General features: G+C 39.9%; 1 protein-coding gene across 2 annotated transcripts in view; it reads right to left on the minus strand.

Annotated features, from left to right (window-relative positions):
• DNTT (DNA nucleotidylexotransferase) overlaps positions 1-14,912 on the minus strand; it is a 432,122-nt gene that overhangs the window by 85,252 nt on the left and 331,958 nt on the right. For both annotated transcript variants that reach the window (XM_089690283.1, XM_089690284.1), the window contains one exon: positions 14,017-14,100. In XM_089690283.1, coding sequence (XP_089546409.1) covers positions 14,017-14,100 — 84 coding nt within the window. The remainder of the gene's footprint in view (positions 1-14,016; positions 14,101-14,912) is intronic.

Raw genomic sequence — 14,912 nt, forward strand, 5'->3', positions numbered from 1 at the left:
GCATATGTGTGAACCAGGGCTAAATCATGAACAGAGACCATGGGATTTACATTGTGGCACTACAATGAGTCATCTCTGAGCTGGTATCTGTAGAAGAAGTAGATACTGAGCCTGGATGATGCCTAAACAAAAATGGTGCCATTTTTCTGAAGAGGACAACCAGGTTAGGGCATTGTAAAGTGCTACGCTTATGCATTATATAACACATATGCACTTAACATGAAAAAATTTCTAATGCTTTATGCATATGCTTTGAAAGAGAAGTAGTGTCAAAGTTCTTTTGGCCCTACTGATCCCCATGGATCACAGGAGTGCACTTTGTTCTGCAGTCCTGTAACCCGTTCTCGGATGACAGCAGGCTAAAGTCCGCTGTTGACTGACATCACTCCAGGCTCTGGAGAGATCTTGAGTGCTGGGGGGCAGAACAGAGAGCCAGTGACTGACAGTCATGGCTCTTTACAGGTTGAAGACCGAGATCTGAGCAATCAGCGGAGTTCGAGTTCTCGATCTTGGAGATGGTGGGGGACAGCTGCATCTGGTATTGGTGCTTCAGCCATCTAGGTGAGCATGATTGTTTATTTTTTTGATAAAAAAATTAAATGCAAGCTCTTTTTCACAGTGAAATCAGAGAAAATAGATCTCCTGACAAACAGTATAGATATAAATTAGAGGGACGCAGTATCTGGCTTTGTCTTGTGGCAATTCATCCCACATCATTCATCCCCCTCTTCCTCCTACACATACAGTATATAAAGTATTAACAATCAGTGGTCTAACAAATCACAAAGTTTAAGCCATACTCTTCCTGAGAATTATATAAAATAGAAACTTAGCTCACTCTCTATGGTTTAAATTAAGGATTGATTCGAAGAGTGATATTGTTACCAAACTTGTACACGCTCAGCTCATTGGGCAAGGGCTACGCTGTCATTATTGGGCACATTACATTGGAGATTTATAAAAATCAATCTGTTGGAATGTTTTCCAAAAGCAGCAAGGATGCCTTATTTTTCACAGCATGAAGACCTGGCTGGGGTATACAAAGCTGAAGTCTAACTAAACATTTTATTAAGCACAATTTCCATTACTTCTCATTGTGGACATATTTTGCCTTTACAGCAACATATTGATTAACTGCTTTAGTACCACCTATAGTAGATTTACTGCTACAGGGCGGCCCCTGTGCGCAAGATCACGTATATATACGTGATTTTCCATTTATGGGTAGGGGTCGCGTGCACGTCCTACCCGCACCACCGATTACAGTCCCGGGTGTCCTGGCTGCTGATTACCCACCAGCGCCCGGTGATTACCGGCGATCACTGACAGGGAGTAAGGCTTCATTGTTTGCCAACAGCCCTCCTTCCTGTCAGTTTAGGCACACTGCTCTGGATGGGTGTGTGTGCTTACAGTGAAGCGTACCCCACCCCCTAGTAAAACACTCCCATCACACAGTTAACCCTTTGATTGCCCCTCATGTTAACCCATTCCTGCCCAGTGCCATTATTACAATGGCAGTGCTTTTTTTTAGCAGTGATCACTGTATTGGTGTCACTGGGGATGGCACACTTTGGGTGCAGTGTTGCATGATCGCGCAATTGTCAGTTAAAGTAATGCAGAGCCGTAACGCAAACTGCTTCTTTCGCTGCTTTCTGACCGCCCTATAGCAGAAATACTGCTACAGTGTGGCACAGGTGCGCAAAATCACGTATATATTTGCGCTCCCATGGTTTTCACACCCCTCCCAGATAGCATCAGATTGCCCGTCAGTACACCAGTAATCACATTTAACCCCTTGATTTCCAGGAACACGCTCATACACAATAAACCTCCATTGCTAGTATAGTGTCTGAACGGGTCAATATCTTTGAGCAGATCGGCACTATACCAGCGTTTACATTAGTATAGGGTCCCCAAAAATACAGCATTAGTGGGATCAGCCCTGGCACCTGCCAGCACCTGCGTTTAGCCCCTACGCTTACCCCTCCCCTTCTCCCCCAGCAAGTGCAGTGTCAGTAGGTCACTTTCACTTGATACATTGCACACAAAACCACAGTGTTATCATAATCAGGCCTGATCTCTGCTAAAACTTGCCGGTAAATTTTGATGACTCTCATATGCAGCAGAGTGTCAGTACTAGTGACGCTCTACCTTTTGGTGAGCTGGCGAGCACCAGCGGCCTAGTACATCCTGGTCATTCACATACCAGCACTGCAGTATCACTTGGTGACATGGCGAGTCCCATAAGTGCAGTCCTAGGTGGTGCGGTGGCGAGCACAAGTATTGTCCTGCAACCACCAAGAATTCACACACAGGCCCGTAGAGCCCCTAGTATCCTTCCGAATGTGCTTGAAAAATCCCGACTGGCAGCCCACAAATTCTGGAGCACCTGTACTTCCCCCATTCACTGCCCAACCCAGAATTCAGGTGGAAACAGCAAATTTAACTACTCCCCCTTGATTTTTTTGGAGCTGTTTTTCACGGAAGATCTGTATGCATTGATTGTGGATCAAAAATTTATATGCACAACAATTTATGGCCGCCAACACAAATTCAAACCTTGCCAGATGTGTTTTATGCATTTCAACAACAGTACACTCTGTCGCCCTCGGGGTGACCCTGAATTTGACCGGCTCCACAAAATTCGGCCCCTCATAAATCACTTTAACCAAAAATTTGCAGATGTCTATACTCCCCAGCAAAAATGCAGACAAGTAGATGATGCCCCTCCTCCTCCGCTGCCTTCCACAGCTTTCTCGGGCAGTCACGTGCCATCGGGGGAACCTGAGAATGCAGCCGGTGTTTCTGCCAGCTGACCATAGAGTGTATTGGAGACTGGAATGGTGCCAATCATCTCTATAGTCTAAGAAATCGGAAGCTACGAGCATTTCATCACTTCAGTTTCGCAGGATATAAACAGCGGCATTTGTAAATTGGGAAAGCATCTGATCACACCGATCTTGGTGAGATTAGTTAATGTAAGGGCGGAGGAGAGATCAGGAGTCTGATAGACCCCAGATTTCTCAAAAAAGAATATATGACAATGCCCATTGAAGTTATAGGGGATATTTGCATTCCTTGTGATAGCATTAATAGTGATAAAAAAAAATGAAAGGGAGAGTGTAAAAATAATAAAAAAAATCAAAATAACTTAAAAAAAAGCACTCTCATCACCCCCATCCCCACGCGGTAGCTCGTGTGCTTGAGTGTTGACCCTGTTCCGGATCAAGGGCAGTAATTCTAGCAATAGACCTCCTCTGTAAATCTAAAATGGTAGCTTGTAAAAACTTTTAAAGCGTTGCTTATGGGTATTAAAAATGCATGCAGTTTGTCGCCATTGCACGGGGCATGCTCAGTTTTTGGCCAGTATATTGTGTTTTTGTGCATTAAAAGTAAAAAAGTGTATTTTTTTTTTAAATTTGCGTTTGTAAAAAATCATGAGTACTATGTGACATAAAAAAATTTCAGCACCACAAATTTATTGACTAGGGTGTCTGCTTTAAAAAATATATATAATGTTTGGGGGTTCACAGTAATTTCCTAGCAAAAAATACTGATTTTTTTCATGTGAACAAAAAGTGTCAGAAAAGGCTTGGTCTTCAGGTGGTTAGAAGAGTGAATGATGTGTGGCATAAACTTCTAATGCTGGGCATATAATCCCCCCACCCTCAAAAACAACCATTTTTTGGAAAGTAGACACCAAAAACTATTTGCTGAGACGCATTTTGAGTCATTAGAGGAATTTATTTTTTTATCACAAGTTTTTGGTTGGAAAATGACAAAAAAAATGTTTATTTACACACAATTGTCACTTAAATGATTTATTGCTCACACATGCCATGGGTATATGTGGAATTACTCCACAAAATACATTCTTCTACTTCTCCCGAGTATGGGGGTACCACATGTGAGAGATGTTTTGGCAGTCTAGCCAAATACAGGACCCCAAAATCCAATAAGCACCATCAGGCTTTTAAAGGGCTTTATTTCCTCATTACACTTCCTGAGTACCTATCACAGTTTCAGAGGCCCTGAAATGCTAGGATAGCACCAAACCCCACCAAATGACCACTTTTTGGAAATTAGACACCCCAAGGAATTTGATCAGAAGCATGGTGAGTATTTTGCAGATCTCGTTTGTTGCCACAAGTTTTTGAAATTTGAAGAAAAAAAACAAAAACATATGTTTTCTTTTTTTTTTTATATTTCAAAACCTTGTGTGGAAAAAATGAGATCTGCAAAATACTCACCCTGCCTCTTTTTAAATTCCTTGGGGTGTCTACTTTCCGAAAAGGGGTCACATGGGGGTTTTGCACTCTTCAGCTTGGGTACATCAACTCCAATGCACATTAACATGCATGCACTAAGGCAATTCACAGGAAGCATGATTGGGCCCTGACATTTCTCCAACTTTTAACAGTATAATTGTTTGCAGTTGTGCACAACTTCTTCCTGGCTTGGGTATTGCTGGCCTGGGGTGATGACTTGCAGTTGCCTGTTGTGTACCTCAAATAAATTCCTCGACAGAAGACTTGTCTTATTTGGTAAAATGATATAAAACCGTGCCAGATAAATGTGCATCTTGTATGAGCTTCTGAATATCCTCATATATCCCTTTAAAAAATTCTAGCTCTTTTAGATAATTTGAGCTTTATGTTCACTTCATTAAATCTATGCGTATAGTTCACCCAGTCATGTTTACTGGCATACTTGAACAAGCAATGAAAAATTCTTCCATGGAGCCACAATAAAAAGGGCAGGGAGCAAATGCATTATAAGCAGCAAAAATGCTATTTATGTGACTCCTCTATAGCTTGTTTCTCATTAGCAACCACCATTATCTCCTTAAATCACTAAGAGCAGCTATAGAGAAACCAATTAGTCTCTTTGTAACAAGGAAGAAGGATTTAATCATTGATTATCTGTCCGCGGGCTATATGCAGAAGACCCTCTCTGTCTTCACCATCTTTTCACTACCCAGTACATTGCCATGGTTACATCGTACATTTTATCCATGCGATTATTTTGATGTTACTTCCATTCTACTTTAACACCAACTGAAGGGACTAGAAAACTTATCACGCAAGCTGAATTATATATGTGAGCTCTCCAAAACATTCTGAACTGTTTTAAGTAAAGTTTTGATTAAGCACATTCTGTGTGGAACGCATTAACCATTGTTGCTGACATCCTGTACTTTGGGTCTGTGATGTCTGCACACTTGGATTTTAGTCAATAAAAGATCACATTTTTCTGAAGATTGGAATGCGGTCAACCTCTTTCCGCTTTTAATTGGATTGTTCAGGTCACAGACTGCTCCGACACCCATTTGTTCAGAGAAGGCGTTAAATGGGAATGCCTCACCTGGATCAGTGTTTGCTCTTCTACCTTTAAATAAAGTTGATCTGAGGACATTCCTAAACAAATTAAATCCTGTCCATTGAAGGATAAACTAGCCTGCTTTATGATATGGCAGACAGTATACTGAAAGTAAGGATTTATTATTGATTACAGGTATTTATATAGTGCCATCAATTTACACAACACTTTTCACATATATATTGAACATTTGCCTCAGCCCTAACCCTCAAGGAGCATACAATCTAAGGTCCCTAACTCACTTTCATACATATACTAGGTCCAATTTAGATACCAGCATGTCTTTGGCATATGGGAGGAAACCCACACAGCCACAGGGAGAACATGCAGGTGGTGCCCTGGTTGGGATTCAAACCAACACCTCCAGTGCTGGCAGGCAGAGGTGCTAACCATTTAGCCATAGTGCTCCCCAGGGTTCTTGTTTCTACACAGCAGATGTTCATTGACATATGTCTCTCACATTTAAATACATTTTTTAAATAGTGTGTTAAGCAAGTTTCTGCTGTTGTTGAACCCTTAAAGTGACACTACACTCTGATATAAAAAAAACCCTACTCAAGTGTGTATTCTTAATTCAAAACAATCTCTTCTATTGCTTGCAGCCTCCTCCATATCTCCTATTTCCTTTTTTTTTGCCGCAGTGATCTGACTTCCTGCCATCGTAGGTAGGAACATAGCCACCCTCTCTTGCTCACTCCTGAGATGAACTATGGACTATGGCCCTGGTGCCCAACCTGCAGCCCAGGATCACACGCAGCCGTTTGGCACTTTTTGTGCCACTCTCAGGAGCCCATGAAGACACTGATCTGTGTTTCCATATTGCCCTGTTATAACAGTCTTGTGCAGTATGTCTCCAGTCTAGAACGAAGCATGTGCTCAGTCTCCAACAACTCCTCTAGCATAATAAAACTTATTCCTGCGCCAAAAACTACAAAATCTAAACTGCTGCTGTGCAAATTGTGAAAAAACACAAACAATAAGAAATATAAATAAACAGCGCAAAAATTGATTTCTAAATTCACTCATAAAAAATTATTATATAAAGTGCATAAATTAATAGTGAGCATCCTCAATTATATTATTATAAAACACCAAAAGTCCATGTGTAATAAAGATCAAAAATTCCAGAAATTCTTCAAATATAAAGAAAAACTTCCACCTTCCACCCGTGCAGAAACCAACATCAAATGCACTCACCAGAACTTGGTGAGTAAGAAGCCTTTAAGGAATTTTAAAGGGATCCTAAACCCTCTTTAGCAATCTCAAATAGTGTAATATTGCCAAATAATAGTAAAATTTCAAAGCAGAGATTAAGGCCACTCACATGTCAGCAACTTGTAAAAGGCACATTTATTGAATATAATAGCCTCCAGATAAAACATGAGGGTTTTAACAGCCTCCTTATTTCAGGAATCTCACATCAGCCACAGGATAAAGCAGAGAATCCACACAGACCAACACAGCTCCCAAAGATGGCCGCTGGAACGCACCGCTCAGCATGCGCTCCACTCACCGGAAGTGACGTCAGACGTACGGAGTATGGACCGGAAATGCGTCAAATTCTGACCATCTCCTGTATCATGACTATATCCTGTTGTGTGTCTGCTGTCTCTGATAATGAATACTCACCGATTTTTTCATGCGACTCTTTGATGATATAGAGCAGGGGTCTCCAAACTGTGAGCCAAGGGCCAAATATGGTCCATTGCTAGCCTTTATCCGGCCCTTGGGGCACAATTCCTCCCAATGATATGAGGTACTATTCCTCTCACTAACAAAAACAATTAAACACGATTTCTTACACTGATAACAATGATGGGGCATAATTCCTCCCATTAATAGCAATGATGGGTATTAATGGGAGGAATAGTACCCCAAGTTTATTTTCACTGATGCTGGGCCGTGACATTCTCTACCCCCTCTAGTCACAATCCGGCCCTCCTGAAGTTTGAAGGACAGTAAACCAGCCTTTTGTTTGAAAAGATTGGAGACCCCTGATATAGAGGAACGCACTTGAGGACTCCCATACCAAGAAAGGTGACCACCAATGGACTATGGTATGTGTAATGTGCATTCAGTAGTGTACATGACCACTAACATGCACTGCTCATTCCAAAGAGAAAGCGAGGGGGGGGGGGGAGAAAAAGTTTAGGAGCTAATGGAGGACATTACAAGGAGACAAACTCAGAAGAACACTGTAAAAGGGATTTCATGTAAAATAGATTACTAGGTCATAAAGTAATGGATGTGTATGGATTATATTTGGAGAAAAAGATATTGATTAGTGCCATTTTAATGCAAACCTTTGCAAAGCAACAGGTTTACTTTAAAACCCAAATCCAGTATATAAGCAACTCCCTTGCCATTATGCAAAACAAATATCAAAATACCCATTCTACTTACCAGAGTCACATGGCAATCCTTCTTTCCTCTTCCTTCCTGAGGTCCGTCTTCAAGTGTCCACATCACTGCCTGCACAATGTGGACACCTCTTGTAGGTGGAGGTGACACTTCCAGCAGCCAAGTCCTTTCTCATAGGCTCCAGAGGCAAGATAACTATTGAGGACAGTGAGGGGACCGGTGCCAAAGAACATAATGAGCAGAAAAAAATGTCTGGTCTTCAGGGCAGGAAATTAACTTGGCTCATAGAGGAAACTGTGACTTTGATCCATTACATGGCTTAGGAAAAGATGTTTGCAATCAAGAATGAGGATTAGGGTAACTGATGATACACTATTTCAATTTCATTTTTGTCTGAATTTGTCTACAAAATGTATACCTTTTTTGGATATAGATGTGTTGTGTTGTGTTGTGTTGAGTCAGGTTTTTACTGCTGATGTGATAGTAACAACAGGCAGTGAGCTGCCTCCCAACCACCAACCTAAATGTTAGCATGCAGATGCTCAGGGCTGGACACATGCCGTAGCCATGGTGCTGTGTCTCGTGGCCATTGCAAAATTATACCACTTGTTGCACTCAGCACTGCCTACAAACACAACCCATGTGAATGAATAGCACCTGCAGTGCAACATTTACATACAAAATCCCCATTCAACTGTCAAAAAATAACATTCAGGAGGTATCACTTCTTGAATGCCTGGGAGCCACTGCTCTACTGCCCATATCATCCATGTGAACATAACCTGCTGCCTTTTTGAGTCAGCGGTGCTCCAGATAAGCAAATCCAAGGAGAAAAAGAGGGATAAAAGCCAAGAAATAGATCCTTTTAAGGATAGTATTCAGTTGTACATAAGGGGAAAGTATGACAAAAAGTGTAGTAAGCATATTCTCACATTCTGAAAGTTGCTCCATACTTGTCCTAGGATCAATCAACCTATTTTAGCACACATGGAGAATATGACGATCTCCACACAGATGGAGGGTGGTCCCACTCGATGTTCATTGGGGGTTTTCCAGAAAATTTTGCACCATGCTAGGTTTTGATCAGATCACACTGATTCTGTTTTGGGGCCTTATTCTTTTTTACCTGTTTACCTGATCACCAATGTCACAGGCACTAAAAGAGGGGAAATAATCCAATCTGGACTTTCTAAATGGAGATTTCCTTCACATTAGAAAGAGATCCCGTCACTTCCTATGGAGACTACAGGATAGAAGTAAAGGGAAATCTCTCAATGAGACACACACATACACACAAAAAACTGTCAGTGGTTTTAGCTTCCACTTTCACTTTTATGTTCAAAATTAAAACAAAAGTTTTGGCTTTAGGTATACTTTAACAATAATAGTACTCCAACAACCTTACTTTTAATCACAAAGAAATAGCCATCAGATGCAGCACACATCAGATCCACATTCCTGAATGTCTATGAACTCTTAATCTCAGCTGTAACCTCTACTTTTTCCTTTTCCTAGCTCTTTGATCACCACTGATCTCCACAACAGCTCAGATAGACAGGATTACAGCTTGAGGGACTCTATACTTCTCCTCTAGTATACCAGGCAGGAATTTGTTATAATTCAGTTCTGGAGTTTAAAACAAAAATAAAACAAATTTAGGAGTTTATGTTGAACGTGCTCAAGCTCAATGTGCAAGAGGTATTGAGTCTATAAATAAATATAAATACATATGAACAAAAGGCAAACCTAGTGTATTTATATCACAATCAAGTGATATGGGCTAATCATGTATTATTTAGCTGTCTACTGAACATGACTATAGGATTTGACATCCTCAGTCCTTCTATCAACCCTAAAATAATAACACGGACTGCGTGACATGGGTTTAACCCGACCACAGCTGTCATTTAATACAAAATAATATACATACCATCTCATCAACATAACAGCAAGCAATAAACAATTTCAACAATGAAACCAGGATCGGGTCTTTAGGTTTCCTTAAAGGCACAATTTATAACTAGTATTGCCCATGTCCTCAGCCATACCTCACCCTGCTCGAAGACTTCACAAAGTCACACGTTCTTACTTTTTTTTCCCTGGGGATCAATCTCCTGGGACAACCACCAATAAGTGGAAGTGTAGTTAACCTGATGGCCCCCCAGTTTAGTATATATATATATATTCAATGATCTGCCAAGCTGCTGTGACAAATTTTTAATAAATAATACCTACACCTAATAATTGACATACAGTTAAATACAATTGTAGAGTGGGCAGGTGGAGAAATGTCCTCTTTACCTAAACTTTTAGGAATGATTACCCAGCATCCTTCACATGAACCAGCATTGTGGCTCCACGCTGCCCATCTGACCTTTAGCCTCCAGTAAGAACTATACCCCCTCCACATTGAACTTTCATTTTTAACCTTTTTCTGGCCTGTTCCTCTTCTTAGACATGCCAACCATCCATGAATTTTCTCTTCCCTGGGTCTCACCTTTAGATAGCATACTGTTAGGCTTTGTACAGTTGGATGACAGCTTCTCCGAACATTGCCTCTGTCACACATGAAGGCTTCTTTTTAAATAAAGAAAAGCATTGCTGACACAATAAAATATCTGTGTAAATATTAAAATGTTCAAAATATTTGTAAAAGATGTCAGTGCTGTAAATTAGGCAATATAGCCATCGTGGATAGTCTGATGCAATTACAGCATTTCAATTCTAACAGATTCTTAGTTGTCCATAGTTTGGGGGGTGGGGGTTGCTGTAAAAAATAGTAAATAAGTGGTACCCTGGTAAGAAATGATAAATACTGACATAGGTGTCCGTTTATGAACCAGCGGTAATAGATCGCTGCTCAGTTCTCCGGCATTCTCGGAGAACACAGTTCTCCTGTGAATGCAGTTTACGAAGCAGTGTAGATCAGTTCTCCAAATAAAGGGAGAACGGTCTACGAACGCTAGAGAACGGTCTACAAATGCTGGAGAACGGTCTACAAACGCTGGAAAACGGCTGATTTTACTAGAATCTCGCAAGATTACAGTAAAAGATCAGTTTACTAAGCAGAGGTAAATTATCGCTGTTTAGTTTGCGGTCCCCCAGATTCTCCAGCCCAGAGCTGGAGAATCTGGAGGGAGAACACAGATCTCCAGTGAAGGGCTGACATCGCTCCTCGCTGATCTCCTGAGTGTCATAAACTGTGAATGACCAGAGAATAGCTGCGATCCTCTGAATCTCAGCTATTCTCTGTGTCATAAACGGACACCATAGACAATTGTATGATTTTTCTGATTTCATAATACAGAAGATCCATCATACCCCAACAATTCATATGAAATAATCTGCAGTCTGCAGCATTCTAAAGCAACGTGCAAGAAGTCACTTTCCTAATTCACACATCTTGGCAATGGAGTTGATTTACCAAAGGCAAACAGACTGTGCAAATTGCAAGTGCAGTTACCCTAGAGCTTAAAAAATGAAGGAAAGTGCTGCTGACTTCCATCATCCAATCACATGCAAGCAACAATGCTGTTTTATTATTTTCCTTGTAGTGATTGGGTATTTTATACCAAGTGAAGTTTCACCTCATTTACTAAGCTCTGGAGAAACTGAACTTGCAAGATCTATTTGCCTTTAGTAAATCAGCCCCAAAGTTTCTTTTCCAAATGTAATTTTTTTTTCAAAGCTGCTTGTAGTGTGCATCACCAAACAAGCATATATTTATTGTGTTATTAGATTATTGGGAGTCAAGGAAGCAGCCTTTTTTTTCTGACAACACTGCTAGGGATTTTGGTACAGCAGAGGCACTGGGGATTTACTAAAGGCAAATATACTGTGCATTGCAGTTGCTCTAGGTCTGAGGGGAAGCTCTGCTGATTTCTATCATCCAATCATGTGCAAGCAAAAATGTTTTTTTTTCATATTCCTTGCATGTGATTGGGTATTCGTTGCAAAGTGAAGCTTGACCTCATTTACTAAGCTCTGGAGCAACCGCACTTGCAGTGCACAGTATATTTGCCTTTAGTAAATCAACCCCACTGTGTTGTCAGTTCTAACAGTTAAGAGCACACTGGATTTCTGGCAGATCAACCGGCATTTACCTGTATTTGAAGCATTTTTAAAGGATTAAATATGGGGAAATGTGCACGTTTTGCAGAAATGTGCTGAATATGTTTTCAGTTGCCTTTTCTTACACCGTAAAGCACACATCAACCCTATCTGTATGACATTGCTAAAGCACTGCATGTAATAAATAATTGTATTTATTTTCATAAAGTACTGTTTTCATCATTTGATGCAACTCAGCACTGCTCTGGACCTTCATTGCAGTATCACCATGTATTATTTTAATGAAAACCACAGATTTGAAAATATTAAAAATAACTTGAAATCACATTGGCATATTAAGGATTATATGAGATTTTAGTGATTGTGTTTAGATCTACTTTAATGTTACATCACAGACTACAGAATGGGGAATGACCCTACGAACATTCCATTTTTATGGAACACATTTCATTTACCCATTTTGCTTAATGCTAAAACCCAGCTTGAAATGCATCATACATTAAAAATGTGGTGTATATATATAGTGGGCACTCTGTATATATATAGTCATGTGAAAAAAGTAAGTATGCCCCATAGAAACTGTTAACTCTTTCAACATATCTGAACAGGCCAACACGACATCCTAAATCAAATAGTACATACAAATAAAGGTGATTTTTTTTAAAAAATTACTCCTAAATCTACATAGAGTATTCATTCTAATGATCAAAATTAGCTAAAATCTAGATTTGACATATGGAAAATGTAAGTACCCCCTACATTTATAATCATATCAAATCTATGAAAATAGAATCCGTGTTCAGATAAGATGATGCCACTGATTAGATCCTTCCTAACGAGTATGCAAGTGGAATCTGTTTTATTTAAACCTCTAGGGTCTGGTGATCTCTTTTCTGTTGGTGTGTGGTGTCACCAGATCAAAACAGCTCTCTATAGCCCTCAGAAAAAAAAGATAAGGATCCCTGTGAGGTCAAGCATGCATCTACAATTGCAATGCAATTGCACCAATTCAACCTGCATAATATGTGTTTTGAGAAACAACTCTTGCTGACCAATATATATTTTTTACTATGCAATTGTGATATTTAAAAATGAAAGCAGAACTAAACTGTATCTGAGCACCACAAACTGAGAACACAATTGAATTCATTTTTAATATTAATAGTAAACTCCACCTTCCATCTATGTCTCCATGCTGTAGCCCTCATGTACACGGGACATTTTGATAATGCTGGTAATGTTAGCTGTGTAAAGTCACGTTAAAAACATGCGTTTTTCAGCTTTTTTTAACATTTTGCATTAGCGCTTAGCAGCGTTTTGGCGCGCTTAGCATTTTTTTTTTGTTTTGCATTTTTTTAGCGTTTTTTTAACCAAAAAATATTGGGGGTCAAAAAAAGTCCAAAAACTGTGGCGCTTTACCACATTTTGCCATGTTTTTCAGCATTAGAGCGTTTTTACAGCTAAAAAACTCCTCTAGAAACTCACTAGTCCTGTGTTTTTTTTTCAGCCAAAAAACATCCCAGCCAAAAAACGTGGATTACAGTCTATGTGTGCATGGACACATTGGATAACATGCTTGGGGGTTTACTAGCTGTAGAAAAAAATGTCAAAAGCCAAAAACGTTGTGTGCATGAGGGCTAGTGTTGAGAAATCACTTTGCAAAATTCTCTCCTATGATTTCTAGAGGCCGTCTTGAGTAAGGACAGATGGATTAGGATGCAGACAGACTGGGTTCTGATCCATACATTGGGCATCAGATTCAAGAAAAAAATCCTTTGCAATATGCAACTTCCCTTGCAAAGTGAACACTCTATTTGCTTTAAAAATCATCCCAGTAATATCCAGCATCTATAACTGATTGGTGGTCTCACTCTGAATAAGGGCTGAATGGGCAGCTACTCCCCTCAGGGCCATCAGACCTACATATACACATTGTATTACATGTACTGATGTAGGGGGTGAATGCCCCCATTATCCCCAGCCCAGTCCTCCCCAGTGGTGTATGTGTACTGTTTTTTTTGTTTGGCATTATATAATAAATCTACCATTTTTAATTAGAATTTTGTATTCAAATATTGCAACAAAACTGTAAGAATAATTCTGCAGCATTTATACAGAAAATTCAGACATTTATTTTTGCAGCTTTGTCTATTAGTTAATTGTAATGACAAAACACCACGGCACACTTTGCGGGATGTACAGTACCTTGCTTTTATCATACAAGGCATGGTTATCCAACATCATCTTCTTTTCTTGGGATGCATATCTCCTCAAATCTCTTTCAAACTGCTGTAAAAAGAAATAAATAAATTTTGGCTTTCTTCTTGTGTTAAGCTGTGTATAATACCATCTAACAATACTTTTAAGTCTAGCATAAAAGCAGTAGTATACTGTAACACACCCAGATCAATTTTTAGTGCTAATAAAGGCAATTATTATGAGTGCTTGGTATGGTTTTTCCTATGTAATTATTGGCGAAGGATCCGCATGGCCCTGAAAAGTGCACCGGTGATTGCTGTTTTTCAGCAAAAAGAGTTATATCTTACATGGAGTTCTGGCCTTTCTTCATGCTGTATAATTATTGGTCACACTTTTTTTCATGACCAGCAGGCATTGTAATTACCTATAAATGTATTTTAAGATTATTATAATATTCAAAGGCACGTTAGGACTAAGAAAACAGTTGCAGCATCCTGTGTGATAAAGGTGATCATAGCAGAGGGTTGTTGCTTGGGGTGCCAAAAGTTGTACGCCTACAAGCTCCGGTGTAGAAAATCCAGCCATGCTGGTGTTTATGGATAATTGCACTTTGCTGCGCTATCCATCATTGAAGACCCAATCCAGCCAAAATTAAAGATACCTGCACATGCTTGTAGAATCCTATAAAATGGGGTTGAATCTGTCCCATTCTGGTGTAGATGTTCTGACATTTCCTGAAGTTTTCCCATCCCTTCTCACCTACTGCATATTCCTATTGGCCATTTACTATATAATGGTGGGCCAACAGGAGTCTGGGAGCTGAAGGAAGATGCAAGCTCTGACCCTATCTGAAAGTATAGCCACATTCCTTGATGGAGTAGCCAGGGATTCAGCCGTAATAG

The sequence above is a fragment of the Staurois parvus genome, unplaced genomic scaffold (assembly GCF_062004578.1).
Source record: "Staurois parvus isolate SC_StPar_1 unplaced genomic scaffold, SC_StPar_1.0 ptg000525l, whole genome shotgun sequence".
In the NCBI taxonomy this organism is placed as follows: domain Eukaryota; kingdom Metazoa; phylum Chordata; class Amphibia; order Anura; family Ranidae; genus Staurois; species Staurois parvus.